General features: G+C 54.8%; 1 protein-coding gene across 3 annotated transcripts in view; it reads right to left on the minus strand.

Annotated features, from left to right (window-relative positions):
* KLF8 (KLF transcription factor 8) overlaps positions 1 to 23036 on the minus strand; it is an 89861-nt gene that overhangs the window by 22223 nt on the left and 44602 nt on the right. The window contains exon 1 of one of the 3 annotated variants that reach the window (XM_048863688.2): positions 6557 to 7400. The exons of the other annotated variants lie outside the window; for them this stretch is intronic. Within the exon in view, the coding sequence (XP_048719645.1) occupies positions 6557 to 6625 (69 nt within the window). The 5' untranslated portion in view covers positions 6626 to 7400. Of the gene's footprint in view, positions 1 to 6556; positions 7401 to 23036 lie in introns of those variants that run through there. 3 annotated transcript variants of the gene reach the window in all.

The raw sequence follows: 23036 nt of genomic DNA on the forward strand, positions 1-23036 counted from the left end.
TAATCTGTTAGCAGGAATACCAGGAGCATAGGAAGCACCAGACTGGATCAGACCAGTGAGTCCACCCAGCCCCGTATCCTGTCTCTGACAGGTTTCAGAGTAGCAGCTGTGTTAGTCTGTATTCGCAAAAAGAAGGGGAGTACTTGTGGCACCTTAGAGACTAACAAAGGTATTTGAGCATAAGCTTTTGTGAGCTGCAGCTCACTTCATCGGACGCATTCCAATGGATGCTTCAGAGAGATGTGCAAGATACCCCCACAAGAGACAGTTATGGGAGAACATGCCCCTACATGATATTTCCTCCCAGCCCCCATGGTTATGCTTTGAAGCAGGAGGGTTCAGACCCCACTTTGGAGTTTATTGAAGGAAGATTTTTTTATTTTTTTTTTAAACCACATACCTAAAGAAGGGGAAGAAAAAAAGAAAAAAAAAAAAGGAGTGAGGGCCCCAACCAGCTACCACTTGAGTCAACAGGAGATTGGGCACGGATGTCAAAGGAAGCTGAATTGAGCCCCCAAAAGAGCATGTGCTCTCCAGTTAAGGCAGAGCTATTCACTGCCTCGTGGTGCACAGATCCCTGTGGGGATTAAGGGATGTTCAAGAACGAAGATATGCTGGTTTGGCATTTCCTTGTAATCACCTGGAAATCCAGCCAGAATGGCTGTGCATGCATAGCCGGGGAACAGCAGCCTCTGTCAGCTAGCTCTGAAATCATTAGCCACGAGCACCATCCCCTCCTGTGGCTCAGCGCAGCAGGAGAGGGGTTAGACAGGAAGTTGCCATGGGCTACAAGGAGCTGTAGCTTTCAACCAGCAAGTGGGATGCATGTGCCAGAGATCATCAGTCTTTAACCACTAGGGGACTCCAAAGCAGCATAGGAATCCTGCAGCCCTCCCCTGGGGGCCTCTGATTTAGGAATACCATTCCCTGGTTATTGACCCAAATTGCCAGGCTGTGTTTGGTGCAGTCAGAACTGCCTGAGTGTGTGTCATAGTCCCTATATATTATCAGCAAAAGGAGGTTCTCCATGAGCTCAACAGGTAGTAGTCTGTGCTGTTGGAGCATCACAGTTGCTACCATTAGTCACAGCACGTGGCCCTGGGAGGCTGTGGAACAGAACTATGAATTCCTAGACAACACAGGCTTATTATAACAGTCCTCTGCCCGCTACTGAGCAAGCTGTGTCCCCACAGCCCCAGAAATGGAGGATTGGGAACCTGTCCTCGAGCCCCAGGTTAGGAACCCATCAGGCTCCTTTGAAGGAGGTGACCTCCAGGAGTACCTACAAACCTGCCTCAACCTCCCCGGGACAGTGTGAACGGGGAGCCCAATGCCCCTCAAATGAGTGAGAGGGGGAGCTGCTTTTAATGTTCGATCAGAGTCGCAAATGAACAGCAACAGACCCCAGACCCGCTCCCTCATGGAGAAGCCGGGAGGTACAGAGGGGGGCGATGCAAAGGGCTGCCAGCCAGGCTTGTGTCCTGCGAGCAGGAGTTCACCCGGCAAGAAGAGGGTCTGGAAATCCCTGCGTGGTCAACACCATGCCATCCTGCTGAAGTGCTGCCTCAGTGCATTGCCATGTGGCCCTGTGATTCCAGGGGGCCGGGCTCCAGCTGTCCCTTTTAGCAGTGCCTCACAGCGCACTATATCATGCGGCAGCCAACAAACATTCGGAGCACAGACGCTTAGCGTGGACAAAGCCAACAGAGCACATTGATCCCACGGGCAAGATACAGAGACCCCATAGAAAACCCATCTAGAAGGGTCCCCACAAAACGTGCTACATCAGTTGGTAGCAAACTAGCAGCCCAGTCCAGCCTTCCAACCAGCTTCAGTGACCTTACCGTGGGGCTAACTGTCACCCCAGCTTCCAAGATGGGCAATGGGGCCTCACAGCAAGGAGATCCCAGACTCACAGCACCAAGGGTCAAAGGTCATGGGGACCAAGCGAAGGGTTGCATTCAGAAGTGGCTCCAAAGGAGGAAACATTGCGAGCGCTCTCAGATCCCAGGGATCAGCAGAGATGGAGATGCCAGGAAACTACAAGCCAAGATACAGCAAAGCTCTTTATATTGGAGGCTAACAGCACTGGGAGGACCAGCATTTCGCACCAAAGTATTCCACAGGCTCGGCATAAACACACCACAGCTCCTGAGCATCAACGCGGGGCTTGAAATCCAGTCTGCAGAACCCTAGCAGCGTATTTATAACACGCTCATTGCTGGGGTATCCGAGCTCAGCCCAGGTGAGAGTTTCCTAGCTCGTTCTCGCTATTTCCTCAGGGACACAGGAGGCGGATCCATGCACAGCAGAGAAGACTACACCAGACCTGACACAGAGCCAAACCTACTGTCCCACACCCATGCACTTCAAAGCCCTGGCTCCTTCCTAAAGCAAGAGATGAGGCCCATGGAATGGAATTGTCTCTCCAGTCTGCTTCAGCATCACCTTTCTCCTCCCCCACAAACCCCCACACACAGACAGCACCAAGCGGGAAAAAACAAACAAACATACTGCACCCCAAAAGACCCTATCAGACATAGGATTCGCACCGCCTGCAACAGCCTCATTCCCCACGTTCCCTCTCGCTGGTATCCAGCAGAGATTCAGGAATCACACTCAAAGCCACAGAAGCTTACATTTCTATAGTGCTCATCCCCAAGGGCCCTTCCACACAGAGATGCAGCCACCACTGGAGTGAAACGTGGCCACTGTTCAACAGCAACATTCCACAAGAGTTCAGGACAGGAAGTGCCAGAACAGAGCGCGTCAGATCATCCAGTCTGACCCACTGTATATCACGTCAAGCCCAACACCCAGAATTCAGCCGAAGTACTGCAGCCCATGGGCAGAAAACAGGAGGGACCAATGTGCACCAATGCCAAGGCCCCTGCAATGGCAGGGAGTTAAGTAAAACCTACCCAGATGATCCTAGCAATTACCCTACAATCCCATATCCAATTGAAACTGCAGGGGAAATGTAGGGAGACACTATGTAGCTATGGTTAGCAAAACTGGAATAAATCCCCATATTAGGGTTAGTATGATGGGATTTGTAACTCTGGGGTTGGATTGACCATCCCAGTATCTCTGCCAAGTTTTCATCTGATGTTCCAGAATTTCAGTTTGCACAAAAGTAAGGCCTTGTCTAGACAGCAAAGGCTGCACTGATTAATCAAGTTTCAGAGTAGCACCCGTGTTAGTCTGTATTCGCAAAAAGAAAAGGAGTACTTGTGGCATCTTAGAGACTAACCAATTTATTTGAGCATAAGCTTTCATGAGCTATAGCTCACTTCATCGGATGCATAAAGTGGAAAAAGCAGTGAGGATGTTTTATACACACAGACCATGAAAAAATGGCTTTTACCAGCAGGAGAGTGGGGTGGGGGGTTTGAAGTGATACCTTTTGAAGTGATAAACACCCATTTTTTCATGGACTGTGTGTATAAAACATCCTCACTGCTTTTTCCACTTTATGCATCCGATGAAGTGAGCTGTAACTCACAAAAGCTTATGCTCAAATAAATTGGTTAATCTCTAAGGTGCCAGAAGTACTCCTTTTGATTAATCAAGTGTAGCCTAACCAAGGCATCCGCCTAATGTGGGCACAGTTCAATCAGTTTACACCTAGTTTGAGTCGAGTTAGCACAGGCCTGGTCTACACTAGAAAATTGGGTGGGCACAACTACATCACTCAGCAGTGTGTAAAATCCACACCACAGTTACCCCAGTGTAGACAGCACCTCCATCTTTCCTGCTGGGAGTGTCTACAGCAGCGCAGTGGTTTAAGTGTGGACATGCCCTATGTCTGCTGAGAGCCTGATACAATAGCTCTGAGAGCTGTGAACTGCCCCATTCCCCTCAATGGCCTTGGAATTCGGACGGCCCAGGAATGATCATTTAAAGGGCAGCACTGTTAGCTACAGAGGAAGCTTCTCCGTCCTCAAGCCCTGAAGCTTCCTGCTAGTTCTTAGTAGCCCAGCCAAAGACACTTGAGGGGTCTCGGATCAGCTGAACTCAGAGCCCCAAGATCCCTATGGATTTCTTTGTCTGGTTTTCCTTGACTCAGCCATAACCAGATTTGCAGAGGACACCACAAGTGGAGGGGGAAGTGCATATGGGAACCTGGAGAGATTGGAACAGCAGGGGTTGCAGGCAACATGGGGAGATTTGGTTACTAATGAATGCAAAGCTCCTGGCCCCCAGAGAAGAGATGAACACAAAGGGGGGCAGGGAGAAACGTATCTAAACAGCTGCACCCACTGCTTTAAGGCGAGTTTATTTTCATCCTGTCCTCTTAGCACTGTCCTGACATTGCCTTTCCATGTAATCAGGTGCTGGCCGAGTTCTGGTGGAGAAGCTGTGGAGGCCACATTGGGATGACATTCAGCATTAGGAGTAGCTCCGAGACTGCAAAGGGCTCAGGATTCTGCCTTGGGGAACAACTTTGCACTGACCAACCATTCGGCTCCACAGCAGGCTCAGCTTTCCTGGCGCTCGCCAGGTGATAAACTGGGGAGAGGGCATGGGAAAGGCCTGGCAGGCTTTCAGTGACAACGCTGGAGCCTTGAGCCCTCCATGTCTCCCCAGCACACAGACAGTTCAGCCTTCCCATATACCAACCCTGGCTGAAGTTCTGGCCTAGAGAGACAGCACTGCCCCAGGGGCAGGCAGAGATCCACCTGCACCCACCTGGGCTCCACCACTGCTGCCAGCTGGGAACACCTGGCCCCATTTCCCACCAGCTGGTGATGGATCTCCGCCCCTCCTAACCAGAACAGGACAAACTCTCGTGACCAGGGGAGAGAGACCCCAGTCCCGTCCTTGACCAAATCATAGCCAAGGACACACTTTCTTTTGGACTCAAAGCAGCTGGGGATGGCTTCTGGGGGAGCTGGGGACTCAGTGCGGAGCCCAGAAGGGCTCTGGTGCGGAGGAGAGATCTGAAGTCGGAAGACTTCACACATGGCCAGTCCCAGAGGGGCACCCCAGATCATCCCACTCGCCTTGTCCTCATCCTCAATGATCTCACAAGTGAGAACAGACGGGACATAACAGCCCAGCATTGCTTGTGTATCCTCCCAGTGGGGCCCTTCCCAGGGCTCCCCAGACTGGCCTGTCTAGCTGGGGGGCAGCACGGAGAAGGGCTTCTTGGGAGCAGTTAGAGGCATCACTCAGGAGAAAGAAACACTCTTTTATCCCCTCCTTCCCAAGGGCTTTAGCAGCAGGGAGGTCCCTGACTCTTTCTACACCAGGGGCAACCAACATGCAGCCCCGCAGGCTAGATCCAGCCCTCATGAAGTATTGGTGTGGCCCGCATGACGCATATTCAGGCTGTGCAGAATTGTGGCATTCATTTAAAGTATGTTTCTAGCCCTCCTGGCTGCAGAAATAAAATGGGGCCCAAATGTAAAGTAAAGGCACAAGGTCTGCCTGAGTCTGCAGACAGCCTTAAACAATAACTCCGAGGGGTGAACAGCCCTGCCCCCTACTAATCTCACTGGGGTGTCATCTTTAAGGCCTAATGACAACACTTCTACGTTAATATTCACTATTCCACTGCCAGATGGAACAGAAAATGGGGGTGGGGGGAATGGTGCCCTCCAGAGGTGGGAGCTGGAAGCTGCTGCAGGGAAGAAAATGCAGAGGGGAAAACAGAGGAGAGGGCAAGGGAAAGGAAAAGAGACAAAGGGGCACTGGCAGCACCCTGAGGGGGAGCAGATCCCCCACTGCGTGATGTTGAATGCAACAATAACCACGTGAGGCAAACCTCCCATCCACACTGGGGGACCCCCGCAGAGGGAGGTGTGTGCATATCCTGGACCATAACGAAACCTGGAATACAGCCCAAACACCCCTTCTCCCCGCCAGTCCTCCCTCCTGCTGCTGCCACCCAGTGTCGGCTGAGGGCATCAGGCTCTTAAAGAGCAGGGGAGGCGAGTGGGTGCGGCACACCTTCCTCCTCCTCCCCTCCTTAAAGGGGCAGTGCACACGCCACAAATTGTTCTCCCATCTGCTCCTTAAAGGTTCCCCATGTCCCAGCCCCCTCTTAAAGGGGCAGTGCACCCTGCTGCCTCTGGCCTTGCAGCCCGCTGGAGCTCTTTCTGCTTTGGCCTCCCATGCACCGGCTTTGGGGGAGGAGACAGGCACACACCCATCCCCCTCTCTGCACACACCCGCCCGCCCTCGGAGTCCAAAGGGGACCGGGGACTCAGAGCCCTCCAGGGCTGAGCAACCATCCCATGGCTTTAAGGCCCAGTGGGTGCCCCCTCCTCTCCAGGGCTGCTATGGCAGAGTGGGGGAGGGGGAACTGGGGCCATGCCCAGGACTGGTGCATGTGTGAATTGGGGGGTGAGAACGGCTGTTAAAAAGGAGAAGGGCAGGATCGGGGATGTACCCCGTGAGGGCTTGGGGAGATATCCTGACCCCCCCAGAAAGTAGCTCGCCTACGCCATGCAGCCCTGGAGTACAAGAGTGGAAAATGCCACCCCAGCATTGCAGCCTGCCCCAAGGGGAGCATCCCAGCTCCCCACCAGAGAAGCAGCCAGCCACTTACCGCCCAGCCGGCACGCGGTGGGCTCCTCCGGTACTGCACGGCGCTCATGCTGTCTGCGGGGAGGATCATGCTCCTGAGCCGGGCTCCGAACAGCTGCCCCTCACCACGCGCGAGGTCTGCACGACGCTCCTGTTCCTGGCGGCCGGGAGCAGGCAAAGGAGGTGGGATACCAGCCCGTGTGGGTGCAGTCGGGGTCCCCCTGCAAAACCCAGGGCTCTGCCGGCTGGCGGTCAGGGTGGGTCCACCGTTCTCCCTCACCTCCTCCGGCCTGTACACCTGGCAACTTAGCACGCTGTCGAGGTCCCTAGATCCTCAGCCAAGTTTCTTCCCCACACGCCTCTCAGGTGAACAGAAGAACGCGGAAGGGGAATTAAAAAAGAACAAAACAAAAAAGGGAGAGATGTGGCCAATGGCGGCACCTTATTATTGATATACGTTCACGTCGGGGTCTGCACAGGCCCAAGCCTTCAGCCTTCCATGGAGATGCACAACCGCGAAGCAGTCAGAGAGCTCTGCTCCTCCACAGAGGAGTCTCTCTCTGAATAAAGAGCTGCCTGCTGCTGGTGTGTCTAGCCTGCCAGCCCTGGGCTGTGAGGTGTGAATAGTCTGACAGCTCCACCCTGGCCTGACCCTGGGTGGAGCTCCTTAAAAGGGACGGGCTGCAGAGAGGGGAGGGAAGGGAGGGGCTGAGTGCCAAGCCAAGCCTGCGGCTGCCGGCTCCTCCCCTGCCGCCAAAGCGTGCCAGTTCGCCTGTCCCCAGGTGGGGACGCCTCGCCGGGCAGCGTTCGGCTCCTTCCCCCAGCCTCCATCCCTTGGCACCCACGCAGAAGCCGCAGCAAAGCGGGTCGTTCCGCCAGCGAGCGCCGGGCGCTTTGGAAGCCAGGAAGGGGAAGGCAGGGAAAGGCAGCCTGACAACTGGTTGCAATATTTAGACACAATGCTCGCCATGGCAACGGCGAGCACACGAGATCCAGCAAGGACGGGGAGGTCATGGTGTGCTCCCCGCAAGGGGACAGACGGGGGAGGGGACTGACGGGGGGGCTAATCAGAGGCTCCCCTTAAAAGAGATAGATCTGGGCTGCACGCTCTCCCGCAGGGAAGGGAAGGAACCTGTAGGTCTGCAGCCTCCCCTCCCAGCAGAAAGGCAGCCCAATGCACGTCTGGCTAGGAGATTCCCGATAGGGCTTGTGCTAAGGGGGGGGGGGGGGTAGTGGCCTGTGACACCCCCCAAACCTCCCTTCCAGCCACATGCAGGCCATGCACACCAGGCCTGAACGGGGCAAGAGAGAGATTCACACATGCGCACCCTCCCCTTTAACTGTGCCCTGGGTAAGACCCCAAAAGGCAGGACCCTTCAGGGCTCCTTGTGGGATGGGGTGATGAGGGAACTCCCCCCAGTCCACCCTTCCCTGAAGTCTGGGGCAGGGGAGAGGGCCCAATAGCAGACATGACTGAGCCAGCACCATTTCTAATTGACTTACACCAAGGAAGCTTCTTAAGAGGCAGGACTGCAGAGTGTCTTAAAATCAAACAGCTGGGGCTGCCTGCCTCAGCGGAGCAGACAGCTTATGCCAACCCGTTGGGCATGCAGCCTGCCTCCCACCCGAGAGTCAGCTGCCCCAGGCTACTGCCCAGACCACAAAATCAGCCAGATTTTCGGGCCTGCCCATGCTACAAGCACAACAGCGTTTCAGCAGCCAGCTGGCAACGCTCCTTCGACCCAACTGCGACACGCACCACTTGAGAGAGCTGCTTCTGCCTGGCACCCATGGCTGAGCTGTGCGGACAACAGGGCATGCTGGGAAAGTCTGGGCCGCTCTCTCCCCACGCCCGCAGAGCACCCCTGGGGTGCCTAGTGCACACAGCAGGGAGGGAGGAAGAGCCGAGCTGCTGGCACAGGTACCCGTTAGAGGGTTCTGTCCCCAGCACAAATGGACAGTGGGCCAAGCTGGAAGCCAAGGACACGCCAAGCTGAGGCAGCTGACAAGGGGGATAAGGGATTGGTTGGAAACTGGGACAGCAAGTACGTCTGTGGACACAAGCTACATCTGGAGGTGATCACACTCCAAAACAGATACAAGCTCGGAAGCTGTAGAAAAGACAATGCCCCCCCCGCCCCACACACCTCCCTAGGCCGAACGCTCCTGAGACACCCCACTGCACCTAACTACAACCCCCTCAATGCACTGACGCACCCCCACACCACCACTCTGAACTCTCGACTCCCCATTCCACCTACTTGCAATGCCCTCTTTGCATTGACACCCCCACTACAACAGCACCATTCTGAACCCCCAACACCAACACCCCCCACTCCACTGACACACCCCCTACAACAGCACCACACTGAACCCGCCGAGACACCCCATTGCATCTCCCTACAAACCCCCCACTGCACCGACACCCCGCCTACCACAGCACCATGCTAAACCCCCGACACCCCATTGCACCTCCCTTCAACATCCCGCATTGCACTGACCCACCCCCTACACCTACCCCCATGCTGATATTCCCCTGGCACTTCACTGCACTTCTATTCCACATTCTCTCACTGCACCTGTGTAAGGGGACTGTTGCCCCCTTACTAACATTCAGTGGGGGTGTTTTAGTTGCTAGCTCCCACTACTAAAAAGGGGGAAGGGTCGATGGGGAATCAGGACCCTGAGACTGACAGCCCCCAGGAACAATGGCCCCCAGGAACAATGGGGAGAGGCCAAAGCTCCAGGTCAGCCTGAATGACAGGGTGGGCAGGCTAATCAGGGAGTCAGGAGGCCAGGGAGGTCCCGTCCTCCATGTGAGCTGGATTTGCCTGGGTCAGACAGAGTGGGGCTGAGCCAAGGAGAAAGCAGAGGCCCAAGCTAAGCTGGGGAGCAGAGCTGTGCCAGATCCAGAGGGACCAGAAAAGCAGCCCAGAGAGAGCAGACTCTGTCCTGGGAGCAGAGCTGCAGCAACCAGAGCCAGAGGGGCAAGAAAAGCAGCCCAGGAAGCAGGTCAGTGCTGGGAGCAGAGTCCCAGAAGCAGCCTGCAGATCAGACCTGTCCTGGGAGCAGAGCTGCAGCAACCAGAGGCAGAGGGGCCAAAGAAGCAGCCCAGGGAGCTGGAGGCAGAGCAGCAGCAGTGCAGAGACAGAGTGGTGGAGCTGGGGCTGGAGCAGTCCAGAGCTGGGTGTGGTGAGCAGCTGGGGAGAGCGAGGGGGACCCTGAGCAGCGGGCCCAGCACAGGGAGACGCCTCAGCCACGAGGCTCTGCAGGCCAGGCTTGGATCGTAACCCCGACAGGGTGGTGGCGACACTGGGAAGAAGGGTCCTACCACTTAGAGCCTGAGAGCATGTGACCACCACCAGAGCAAGTGTCCAACCCACAGCATCCCTGCAGCACAGCCAGGGCCTGAGAAGGTGGCCTGGGACTTACAAGGAACAGACACTGAACTGCCCTGACATTGCAGAGACACTGTTTGTGATGTTCCCTGCCACAGAGCGGGTTGATGTGTTTCCTTTAACCTTTCTCATTATTCCTTATTCTTTTTAAAATTAATTGTTGATTAAATAACTTGCATTTGCTTTAACTTGTATGTAATGGTCAGTGGGTCAGAGAAGTGCCCAGTGCGGAGAGAGTACCCCGGAGTGGGGACACCCTAGGTGTCCTAGGTGACCACAGCAGGGTTGGGGGTCAAGCCCCCCAGGAATCCTGGGCCCAGCCTTGTCGGGGTTACGAGGACTCTTCCAGGCAGGAGAGTCCTCAAGGGCAGGGAGGCCACTGGGTAAAGGAAGTGGGAGCAAGGACTCAGATCCTTTCGCTAGCCCACTTCACCAGGGTAGTGCCGAAGCCAGGAAAGTTCCCCACAATAGCGGGACTATTCCCCCGCTTATCACCTGCATACACCGACCTCTCCCCAAAGCACATATCCTCATAACGCCCCCACCCTGCTCCACCCCCACTCTCCGAGGCGCCAGCGCCCCCGCTGCTACCTAGTTTTAACCCCTGCCATGCCACCCTGGCCAGAGGCCGGCTCAGGTACTTGGTTCCAAAGGCAGCATCTGCCCCTCCCGCAGGGCTGAGAGAGGCAGTTGGGGCTGGTAGGCAAGGGTTAAACCAAGCGTGGCCTAACGCAGAGCAGCTGAGAGGTGTGGAGCCAGACACGGCACTGGGGGGCCCTGGCTGCTGCTGCTGACAGGGCTATTTCTCCAGCCCAGGCTAGCTCCAGCCTAGCCCTGCCCTGGCTGTGGGGTGGGAGAGGCAGGGGAACGAAAGGCCTCCCTGACTCCACCCTCCCTGCTCCCAAGCTGAACAAACAAAACCCTCTGGAGCTCCAGCTGGGCAGGAGGCTTGGGGTGGGGGAAGGCAGAATAGAGAGGAGCCTGTGTTCCCCCAGCACCGCTATTCACCCACGTCACCAGGGCTGGCGCAGCGGCTCCAGCCTGGAACGCCACCGCAGCCCCGGCAGCCGCCTCCTGCGGAACCAGGCACCACTGGGCTGGGCCAGGGCCGCACTGGGCCCACAAAAGGCACAGCACGGGGCTGGAGCTATGCAATTGGCAACGGCTGCAGCAGTATCCAAACCAGCCTTATGGTCCTGGCCTCCCCGATCCAGGGCCAGGCTGCTGAAGGGCGAAGGGCCAGCTGAGAAGCCTGGGGCCTTTGGAAGCAGCGGGTTTGGTTGGGGGCCCATCTCTAGTGACAAAGAGAAATAAATCCCATAGCTGCTGACATGAGAGGTGGGGGGGGGGGGAAAGGGGGGGCTGAAGCTCCATTCCTTGCTTATTCTGCCAGCTGGGCAACTAGGGCTCCAATAGAGAGGCCACACAACACACCTCTGTCTGCTTCTCTTGGCAGACAGCCAGGGCCAGCCATATGGGGAGTAGAAGCGGGCAGTCGCAGGAGGCATTGAGCTGCGAGGGATAAAATCAGATCCAAGGATGCAGTGGGCACCACCTCCCACTGACAGGTCACTCCTGTTCCCTTGTGATCCCTTTAACTACAAAATGCTGGCCCATGTGGCAATGCCCATTCCCAAACCAACGACCGCTCCATGTCACCAGCCCGCTGCCATGCGCTCCCGGGGACGACGCTTAGCGATGGCTCCGCCCTGGAGGTGAAACCTTCTAGAGCAGGCGACTTGAACGGGCAAAGACAGCACCGCCATGCAGACAGTGCCACCCCAGGTTACCAGGCAACCAATGACATCATTCCACCAATGCCAAGAGCACCAATTGCCTCCGAGGCCAGCACAATGACTGCATTCTGTCCTCAGACGTATTTCGGATCTATTTCAATGTCTTGCCAGCCGAGCTGGCAGGGAGAAACTCACCTCCTGTACCATGGCGAGGCTGGGCTAAGGGGGAATTCCAAAGCTTCTGATGGGTGTGTGAAAATCCCCACTCCAAATTCTACTCCTGGCACCCTGCACTCGAGACTCACTGGGTGCCCCCATCCACCAGCCCTGATGGCCAAGGCAGCCGAGTAGGTCAGTGGTCATAGAATCATAGAATATCAGGGTTGGAAGGGACCCCTGAAGGTCATCTAGTCCAACCCCCTGCTCGAAGCAGGACCAATTCCCAGTTAAATCATCCCAGCCAGGGCTTTGTCAAGCCTGACCTTAAAAACCTCTAAGGACGGAGATTCTACCACCTCCCTAGGTAACGCATTCCAGTGTTTCACCACCCTCTTAGTGAAAAAGTTTTTCCTAATATCCAATCTAAACCTCCCCCACTGCAACTTGAGACCATTACTCCTCGTTCTGTCATCTGCTACCATTGAGAACAGTCTAGAGCCATCCTCTTTGGAACCCCCTTTCAGGTAGTTGAAAGCAGCTATCAAATCCCCCCTCATTCTTCTCTTCTGCAGACTAAACAATCCCAGCTCTCTCAGCCTCTCCTCATAAGTCATGTGTTCTAGACCCCTAATCATTTTTGTTGCCCTTCGCTGGACTCTCTCCAATTTATCCACATCCTTCTTGTAGTGTGGGGCCCAAAACTGGACACAGTACTCCAGATGAGGCCTCACCAATGTCATCATGGACCAGGGCTCTCATCAGACTGCCCCAAAGTCCTACTGTCCACAGGCTGCCACGGGGGAGCTCTGAAAAGGGCTGGGAGACCTTGGCCACTTCAGGCTTTAGACACGTGATCATCTCCATGATTTTGGGGGGCACTAGGAACCCAACCCAAAGGCTGGGAGCTGCCTCGATATGCAGGGAAAGCAGATTTGCTCTGGTTTATGTAGGATCAGGCTATTTAGATCACGGATGCCTCCTTCCCTCAGCCACAGGTAAGCGGACTGATCCTAGATTGAAAGCTATCCAGTTTCCTAAAGACAAAAAGCCTTGATGTGGCTCAGCTGAGTTTAGGTCAGGCACAGCTACCATGAGCCATCTATGCCCCAGCACTTTCCCATGATTGGGCCCACTTCATTCCTGCGAGAGCCCATCAGAGTCCCTGGAGAGACACAGGGGAGGGAATTCACCTGCACACAAACAGAGCCCTTCTGAGGGTCTCCAGACTAATCATGAGGGAACTCCTAGCATGCCCGTAGCCCCACCCTCTTCCCCAGCAAATGGGTGCGGTCAGCTTCTCTGCTCTGCAGAGCTCCCATCCCTCCTTGAATGGGCACTCTCTGACCCCGTCCCGCCCCGTAAATGGGTGTGGGCACATTGAAAGCTCTAGGCATGTCCTCATCCACACCTGCGACTGGGCGTATTCCCCTCCCTGCCCTGCCACACCCTCCTGGGAATGGACACAGGCACATCTCACACGCAACCACAAGTGGAGCTCATTTCCTACACACCATTCCCTCCCCCACAACCGCAAGCAAGGGGCGCAGGACCACACTATGCTGAGATGAAGAGTCACTGACACCAGCTGCCGTGACCCTTAAACAGCCCACACCCAAGGAAGGGCTTGGGGCCAAATCCCTGTCCTGCATTATAGTCTTGGCCCATGAAGTGCTGACATGTCTGTGGCTGGGGTTCCCTGCCAGGTCGAGGCTGCTTCATCTACGTCTCCTGCAGGAGCCCCAAACACATCCAAGAGGGGCTTAAGGCTACAGAGCGGGATCCCCAGCAAACTCTGCCATCTTAGCCCTAACCCATTGCTGAAGTGGAGCCATCAGCCAAGTAACTGGCATCCTGCAGCCCCTGCTATCCCAGCACTGTGCCCTTACACAGCTCTGCTCCTGGCCCTCACTCCCGACCTGCACCCTCCCTGCTATCTCAGCTCTGGGGAGCCACAGCTCGAACCACAAGCTGCAATGCATCCCACTCAGGCTGGGAAATATGCCTGGACATGCACTGAGAGTTTTAAATAATGCATGCATGCATGCATGTTTTAAATAAATCGGAGTAAGTAAATACTCCTGTGCAGAGACTAAAATCACATCAATCAATAGGAAACACCCCAAGGGAGTCTGATCCTATAACAGCTGGCCCATTAAGACATCATCTTGACAGGCTCCATATCACTCTTAATAAAGAAGCAGAATCACTGGGGTTCTAACCCCAGGCCCTCCCCATGTCTCAGCTTCCCTCATCTGTAAAATGGGACAGTGACACTTGTGGACCCTTCCTTAGCAACGTGCTTTGAGACCCTCATATGGCTGGGACCCTCGGAGCACATCATCAGGGTAACTTCCCCTCCGACATGTGTTCTCAGGCTGTAGTGAAGCTTCCCAGGACTGCAGCTCGCCCAGCAGGAAGCTCTAGCAGAGATAGGGCATCGGTGCTCTTACCACCACGCCAATTGCTGGCAGTGGATCTAAGGGTAAAGATGCCTGGGCCTCGTCTGTGCTGGGCCGAGTGCTCCCCAAGGACTCTGGCATGGAGTAGGCTTGTGTGAACTTTCCAATATCTGCTCTGCCCAAGCAGAGGTCTTCCCACCCCTCTGCAGCAGCATCTCCCACTGTACAGAGCAGGGCACATTCCAGTTGCTCTCTTGCCCCTCCACACAGCGGGGGAGGGGGACGGGCCCTGGCAGCAGGAGCTCCCCACCCTCACCTTTGCTTGAGGTCAGTGGCCAATTTCCATCCTGCTCCCGCTGAGCCACAGGCACACCCACTTCCTGCATCCCCCCAGCCCCAGCCAATCCGCTCCTTGCCAAGCCCCATCCCTCCTGGTCTCCTGTCCCCTAGGCGGGGGTAGGGGTGGGGAGAGCGCTGAAAGGGATGAAAGCACATTCCTCTTTTGGGGGAGGTTCATTAGCTTCATGCTGGGCTTACTTTGTGTGCCCGTCTATGGGGACTAAAGGGAGGAGGCCTGGTCACTTAATGAGGGGAGCCTATAACATCCATACATCCCACCAGCCAGGCAAAGGGCCTTTGTGGGGAATCCTCCCTGAGGCTGTGTTCATTAGTGTTACAAACAGCTTTCCAAGGCAGCCATGCCTGCATGCACTCCCCATCTACAGCGGCATCAGGGATCCCCTGCTCACCTGCCGCTAGCCCAGGAGCCCAAATGGCATCAAACCCATACAAAGGGCCTAAGCTAGAGTAGTGGTTTTAGATCGGGGGTAGTCAATTATTTTTTGTCAAGGTCCAGACTCCAGAGAAAACAATAACAATATAGAAATAATGATAGTAAGCAGTAAATAGATTTCAGGGTACGTTCAAAAGCATCTGGCAGTCTGGATTTAGCCAGCAGTCTGCCTGTTGATGACCCCACTTTTAGATCCAGTTTAGCCCCCTACTTCATGATGCGTACGGCATCCTTAGCTGGTGGCGCCATGTTTACAACTCTCTTTCTAGGCCAGCGCACACAGTCCTAATCCAGCCCATCACCCCCTACCCCATGCAGGGCTGCACTGGTGAAAACATCCCCTTTAACATGCCCTTTTGCTCTGGGCCATTAGAGCTTTCCAGCCAACTGGGCCCGATAAGGCTAGATAGAGAGGAGCCCGCTGCTGATAGACAGCGTAAGACTGGCAGTGCCACGGGGAGCATCCCCGGCAGTATGCAAAACAGCCGGACACACTCAACCACATCCCGCCCCCCCAGAGACACTGGCCTGCACCTCCAGCACCCATGTGCCTCCTTTGGGTGGCCTGCCTTTGTTTCCTTTTGTTGCCTCTGTTTTCCACCACCACCACCCCCAACACTGCTCAGCCCCCTGAGCAATTTTCAGCCAACAAGCCAGGGACATCACTGCCCACCCTTCTGCCAGCCACTCCCCACCGCCTCAGAGCGGCATCCTGTACCCAAAGGAAAAAACAGCCCACAGGAAAAACACTGCCAACCACACCCTCTAGGATAACCTTACACAAGGGCACAGGCCCACAGAGGTTGTATCTGTCCTCGGGTCCACACTGGCTGTAGCATTACAGGGGTGACCCCTGCTTTAACTCAGCATGGGCCAGCCCTACATGCTGCCTGACACAGACCCCGACCACCTGCACCCCAGCAGCGTGGATTTCTTTGCCAAAGGTGCTGCATCATGGGATGCAAAATGGGTATTACCCCATAGGGAGGCACCTCCATTGTCCTCCTCGATTGCCACCTAGTCAATAGCTCAAAGGATTATGATCAATTAAAGTAAGGGAACAAGGCAAAACAACTTGCAGTCATGTGATCCTACAAATCAGACCGCTTAGAATGCTAAGGGTGTGACACGTAACCTACCTATCTAGATGTTAATCCAAGGGCTTTTCTGTCTGCCCAGGTGGCTGATGTCCAACAGGAAAGGCCCTTCTGAATGGGATAATCATCCCTCAGTGCTCAAGACCAGAACCATGTGGGTGCTATTGCTGAGCAGTGAGTCACGGCTCTGGTCATTACAGTGACCTTACACCTCACTCATTACTCCAGAGCACTGGGAGATGCCTGCCCTATATTTCAGGATATGGTCTACGCTACGGAGACTATACCAGCAGAGCTACGTAGGCATAGCTACACCAGCATAACCCCATAGCATGTATAGAATCATAGAATATCAGGGTTGGAAGGGACCTCAGGAGGTCATCTAGTCCAAGCCCCTGCTCAAAGCAGGACCAATCCCCAACTAAATCATTCCAGCCAGGGCTTTGTCAAGCCTGACCTTAAAAATTTCAAAGGAAGGAGATTCCACCACCTCCCTAGGTAACCCATTCCAGTGTTTCACCACCCTCTTAGTGAAAAAGCTTTTCCTAATATCCAACCTAAACCTCCCCCACTGCAACTTGAGACCATTACTCCTTGTTCTGTCATCTGCTACCACTGAGAATAGTCTAGATCCATCCTCTTTGGAACTCCCTTTCAGGTAGTTGAAACCAGCTATCAAATCCCCCCTCATTCTTCTCTTCCGCAGACTAAACAATCCCAGTTCCCTCAGCCTCTCCTCATAAGTCATGTGTTCCAGTCCCCTAATCATTTTTGTTGCCCTCCGCTGGACTCTTTCCAATTTTTCCACATCCTTCTTGTAGTGTGGGGCCCAAAACTGGACACAGTACTCCAGATGAGGCCTCACCAATGTTGAATAGAGGGGAACAATCACGTCCCTCGATCTGCTGGCAATGCTCCTACTTATACATCCCAAAATGCCATTGGCCTTCTTGGCAACAAGGGCACACTGTTGACTCATATCCAGCTTCTCGTCCACTGTAACCCCTAGGTCCTTTTCTGCAGAACTGCTGCCGAGCCATTCGGTCCCTAGTCTGTAGCGGTGCATGGGATTCTTCCATCCTAAGTGCAGGACTCTGCACTTGTCCTTGTTGAACCTCATCAGATTTCTTTTGGCCCAATCCTCTAATTTGTCTAGGGCTCTCTGTATTCTATCCCTACCCTCCAGCATTTCTATCTCTCCTCCCAGTTTAGTGTCATCTGCAAACTTGCTGAGGGTGCAATCCACACCATCCTCCAGATCATTTATGAAGATATTGAACAAAACCGGCCTTAGGACCGACCCTTGGGGCACTCCACTTGAAACCAGCTGCCAACTAGACATGGAACCATTGATCAATACCCGTTGAGCCTGACAATCTAGCCAACTTTTTATCCACCTTATAGTCCATTCATCCAGCCCATACTTCTTTAACTTGCTGGCAAGAATACTGTGGGAGACAGTGTCAAAAGCTTTGCTAAAGTCAAGGAACAACACGTCCACTGCTTTCCCCTCATCCACAGAGCCAGTTATCTCGTCATAGAAGGCAATTAGATTAGTCAGGCATGACTTGCCCTTGGTGAATCCATGCTGACTGTTCCTGATCACTTTCCTCTTGTCTAAGTGCTTCAGAATTGATTCCTTGAGGACCTGCTCCATGATTTTTCCAGGGACTGAGGTGAGGCTGACTGGCCTGTAGTTCCCAGGATCCTCCTTCTTCCCTTTTTTAGATGGGCACTACATTAGCCTTTTTCCAGTCATCCAGGACTTCCCCCGATCGCCATGAGTTTTCAAAGATAACGGCTAATGGCTCTGCAATCACAGCCGCCAACTCCTTTAGCACTCTCGGATGCAGCGCATCCGGCCCTATGGACTTGTGCTCGTCCAGCTTTTCTAAATAGTCCCGAACCACTTCTTTCCCCACAGAAGGCTGGTCACCTCCTCCCCATGCTGCGCTGCCCAGTGCAGCAGTCTGGGAGCTGACCTTGTTCGTGAAGACAGAGGCAAAAAAAGCATTGAGCACATTGGCTTTTTCCACATCCTCTGTCACTAGGTTGCCTCCCTCGTTCAGTGTAGATGCTTCCAACACCAGATAGGGTGTTTGCACTGCTGTAGTAACAACACCTCCCTGAACAATGGTAGCATTCTTCTATGGGGGGGGGGGGGGTTAAGTGTAGGCCAGGCCTTAAGGTTGTGTGTAGGATTACTCAACATCTATTGCCCCACCCCAAGAGGCCAGGCCAAGTGGGCTCTCAGCTCCTTGAGTGCACTATACCCCAGGATAGTTAAAGCTATACAACTTGCTAGCGTACAGGTTTGTCTGCAGGAGTTATACCAGTCTAAGTAGACCGTACTAGTTATACACCAGCATGACACCCCCCACCCCCTTGTGGATACCAGGTGGTATCAGAGGGGCCTTTTTCCAGGTTAGCCTCTGTTGCTTTGGAAGGGTTTAAGTGAAACCAGAAAAAGGTGACCCTGATAATGAGAGTGTCCACACGGGGGTTAGACTGGTGTGACTACAGGAGTTGAAATTCACACCTTACTTCACACCACTATAACATCCCATGTGGACAAGCCCTAAGGGACAGCCTACATTCCACTCCTGTTTCCAGGGCAAACTTCAGAGGGGAGAGTGAAACACTCCTGTCCTTAAACCCGCCTTGCAGGAAGAGGCTGCAGAGACAGGCTCCAAGACACCATGGGGTGCCTTAATAGCACATGAACTATAAAACCAACCGGGGGTGGGGGAAGCACACTGCCATGGGAGCAGCAGTGCCCTGCCAAGGCATCACTTCTTATGTGGCAGCCCCTCTCATCCCCCCTTTGCTTATTGCCAGGAGGACAGGCCATTCTTCATCTCCTCCACAGCCCAGTCTTTTCCCGCAATCTCAGACTCCCTGCCCCTCCCCTCCCAGCACCTGTGGGCTCTTCCTCCAGAAGGGGAGAGTCTCAGCACATCCCCCTTTCGCCCCCCCTCCACCACCAGCCTTGTCCTCATTGACAGCCACCCGTTGAGGTGCTTTATCTCTCATCTAAAATCCCTCCCCCTGCTGCTGGATTTCCAGCTGGGCCCCACCTGGCAGCATTTTTGTCAGGCCTGGGGGGAGGGGCTGCTCAGGCTTTTACCCAGGGGGCTGTAAGGAGGGCCTGGCAGCTAGGGAACTGAATGGCTGCGGGGGATGGTCTGGCGAGGGACAGTGGGAGAGAACCTACAATTGTGAGGAGGGGCGGGGCGGGGCGGGACTGGCCTGGTCCAGTCCAAGGGGCTGGGGCTATTGTCCAGAGAGAAGAGAAAGGGTTAAACAGCACGAGGCAGGATGGGTGTAGGGGGAGGGGACTAGCAGTTTGGAGCAGGGAGTGAGGGCGGCACTAGGGTTAATGTGCAGCACAGCCTCTGCCTGGGCTTTTGTGCAGAGGCCTGATATTGATCTCCTGGGGAGTTTACACCTGTACTAAAACTGCACTGGTAAACAGTGGAGTCACTCCTAATTTACACAGGGGACCAGGGAGGAGAGCCAGGCCCTCCCACTGGATGGAAAGAGGGCTGCTCTGTTCCTTTTGCCCAGCTCAGTGCAGAGATGGAGGCTAAGCCATGGCAGCGCGCAAGGATCGGGGAACAGCTGCCTTCATGGCTGCCCTCTTCCTGACCGCAGGGAGAATGGATAGCGAGCCGGACAGAGGCTCCAAGCAGGTTTCCCCCATGGAGGCAGAGGGCAGGCATTAGACCCCCTTTATTTGTTCAGCCTACGTCAGAGATGCTGCTCTGTAACTTCTTACACTGACGAGCCAAGCTGAGCTCCCTGCACCTCCCAGAGCAGCATTACCCTGGAGGGCCTCCAGCCACTGGGGGGGTGCCAGCCCCTGCTGCCGCACATAGAATATCAGGGTTGGAAGGGACCTCAGGAGGTCACCTAGTCCAACCCCCTGCTCAGAGCAGGACCAATCCCCAATTTTTGCCCCAGATCCCTAAATGGCCCCCTCAAGGATTGAACTCACAACCCTGGGTTTAGCAGGCCAATGCTCAAACCACTGAGCTATCCCTCCCCTAGAATCCCTGCCCCCTGAAGCGCAGACCTTACAAACACCATGGCACTAGGGCCATCACGCAGGGCTGTGGGCGCCTCGCTGGCTGCATTTCCGCTCAGGGATGAAATCCGGTTGAACTTCCTCTGACTCCTGCTCTAAGACTGCGGAGTTGCTCTTGTGACTCCAGCAGAGAGTGGGGATCGGGTGAGCACTCAGCAGTTACAGCAACAGCAAACAAAAGACTCATTTTCTCCAGGGTTCAGTGGCAGTCAAAACCAACCCCTTCCTCCCTCTCTTTGCTGGGCATCTGTGCTGCCTCTCAAAAGGCTAAGTTTCCATCAGCAACCCCCCCCCCCACCACCACCACTACTACCCACCCCTTCAGTGGGGAACCTCTCCTGCAGCCAAACGCCCGCCCCCACCCCATCGCACCCGGCTGAGCCAGCTCGGGCCCAGCCTGACTCGCTGCTAACAGAAAAGTCTGTCAAGCCTGGATCCCAGGCAGTTTCCACTAGCAGGTCCACGAGGAGAGCGGGCTGGAAGGAGAGAATATGGCTAAGCAGTCACTGGCTAAGCTAGTTGGCATCCAGATCCTTTATCCCGTGGCTGGTGTAGCCAGCTCCCCCATGCTCAGCTCAGCCAGGGCTGTTCAGCTGTTAGCTACCCCAGGTGGCAGTGGGGCAAAGATGGTTCTTTCTATCAAGCTTCTCAAAAAGGGCATGGACTTCTTTTTTTTTTTTAAATGGCTCACGGTGGTACTGCAAACCCCCCAATGGCCTCCAAAAGACACAGAACAACACTGGAGACCAACCCCCTGCGTCTTTTGCTGTTTGATGATGGAGGAGGCCTGGAAGGGTCTTCGCAATGAAAAACTCCTGCTTTCCAAAGTCCCCATTTTCACCGGAGGATCAGTAAATCTTCCCCACCCCCACCTCTTATCCCTCTGCACTGCTGGTGACTGCGTTCCTAGTTGGAAGGGGTAATCCAGACACAGAGGTGCGGGCAGGAAATAACCCCACTTCACAGCAGCTAGACCAAGCGCTAAGCTCTGCCCGCCTTACTGACGCCAATCTGCCACAGTCTCCCACAGCTTTTGTATGCCCCATTAGCACAAAGGGTCTGTTCAAGGAAGCCAAAAGGCCACTTTTCACCATCAAGCACAACTTCAGCACAGGTAGATTTCAGGTAAGCCGTCATCTGCCAGGACTCCCCAGGCCATGACCATCCTACAGCCAAAACCAAGCTCGTTAGAGCCAGGCACCAGGATCCAGGACACCTGGGTCCTACTTCCTGCTCTGCAAACAACTCTCAGTGTGACCTCAGGCAAGTCACTTCCCCCCTGAGTCCCAGCGTCTCCCCCACCCCCACTCCGCAAATCTAGAACATCAGGACAAAAAAAAAAAAAAAACCAACAACACTAACCTGCCTCACTAAAGCATGGTGAAAGCCTAGGAGGAAAGGACCGAGATCGGCACAGGAAGGAGCCTCCTTGGCACCAGAAGGCTTCGAACGTGATTTCCTCCAGCACGGGCTGGGAGAGCCGTGTCTGAGCTGCCAGACTCTATTCTACAGTGGCCTTTGAGCACAGACTGGGCTTGCCCATGCTGGCGCTCCTAGAGCCCCAGCAGGAACTGATATTTTCACGGCTGTAGCCAGCAGCCACCTCCCTTGTAGCACAGCCTGGTGGGCCTATATCAGAGAAGACAAACGCAGCTTCTCCTTAGAAAGAGTAATGGCCCCAGACAGGTGGTGAGACCTAGGGCCCAGGTCTAGTCACATGCTGCCTTACCTCCGTTGCCAGCGGGGTTCCTGTCCCTTGCTGCGGGGCTGGAGGGGATCAGGATCGAGTCTGGAGCATTGGGGCACTGCATTTATTAGAGGTAAAAGGGAGCCACACAATGGAAAGGTGCCCGCCTGCCCTCCATTACTGGCTGTCTTTAGTACAGTAAATGAATGCTTTTCCCTTCATCCTGGCTGTAGTTTCAGCTCTGCATCCCCAAACCGAATACTTCTTTGGAGAGGCCCCTGGGTCGTCCCCCACAACACCATCCGCACAGCCCAGGGCGTGGGTGGGTCGCGCTGCTCGCAAGCTGGATCCGGCCTATTGCCCTATGCCTCCCACCCCAACGCACACCCTGCTGCGGGGCCCCTGCAGCCAAGGAAAGCAGCAGAACATGGCTGTTCTGCCCTGGCTCCCTGCCTGGGGTGGGCCCCCCTCATCCTGTGGAGGCCAGAAACTGCCGTGACTTAAATGAAATGAGATTGAGCTGAGAGGGTAGGAAATTCACTCCCTGGAGAACCAGCAGCCCCCAGCCTTCAGAAACGGAGCGGAGCCATCACAGGGGAATGGAGTGGGGTCAGGCCTCACGGGCACAGGGGGAGCAGGCAGCTGAGTCACAGAAACATAGAGCAAGGGCTAGAGATGCAGGGGAAAATGGAGCAGGAACCAGAGATGCCAGCGGCAACCAGGATTCAGTGCAGCTGGGTCACAGGGCAGGGCCAGTCAAGGGGGCACCTGGGATATGAACAACTGTAACAAGACCCCCATCTAACTACAGCCTTTGGGAACCAGGCCCAGATTCTCAGGTATTTAAGCACCTAACTTCAAAGTCAGATGCCCAGACTGAGGATCTGGGCCCCTGAGGTTCGCCCCAGCGCCCCTCCATTAGCCTTCACGTTAGAGGGAGGCTCTTGATTTGCTCCAGGCCAAACACCTCCAGTAATTGGCAAAATCTAATTGGATTAGAGGGGGGCGCTGGGTAAAAATGTCTGTAAATGGCTGAGAATTAATTGGATACAGTCTAGTAATCAGATTGTTGGGCTGTAACCGCCCTGCCTGCTCTGCAGAGCCGCTCCCTGGCTTCCTCCCTGCCCACCCCCGCCCATCCCCTCC

Source organism: Caretta caretta, chromosome 9 (assembly GCF_965140235.1).
Source record: "Caretta caretta isolate rCarCar2 chromosome 9, rCarCar1.hap1, whole genome shotgun sequence".
Classification (NCBI taxonomy): Eukaryota; Metazoa; Chordata; order Testudines; family Cheloniidae; genus Caretta; species Caretta caretta.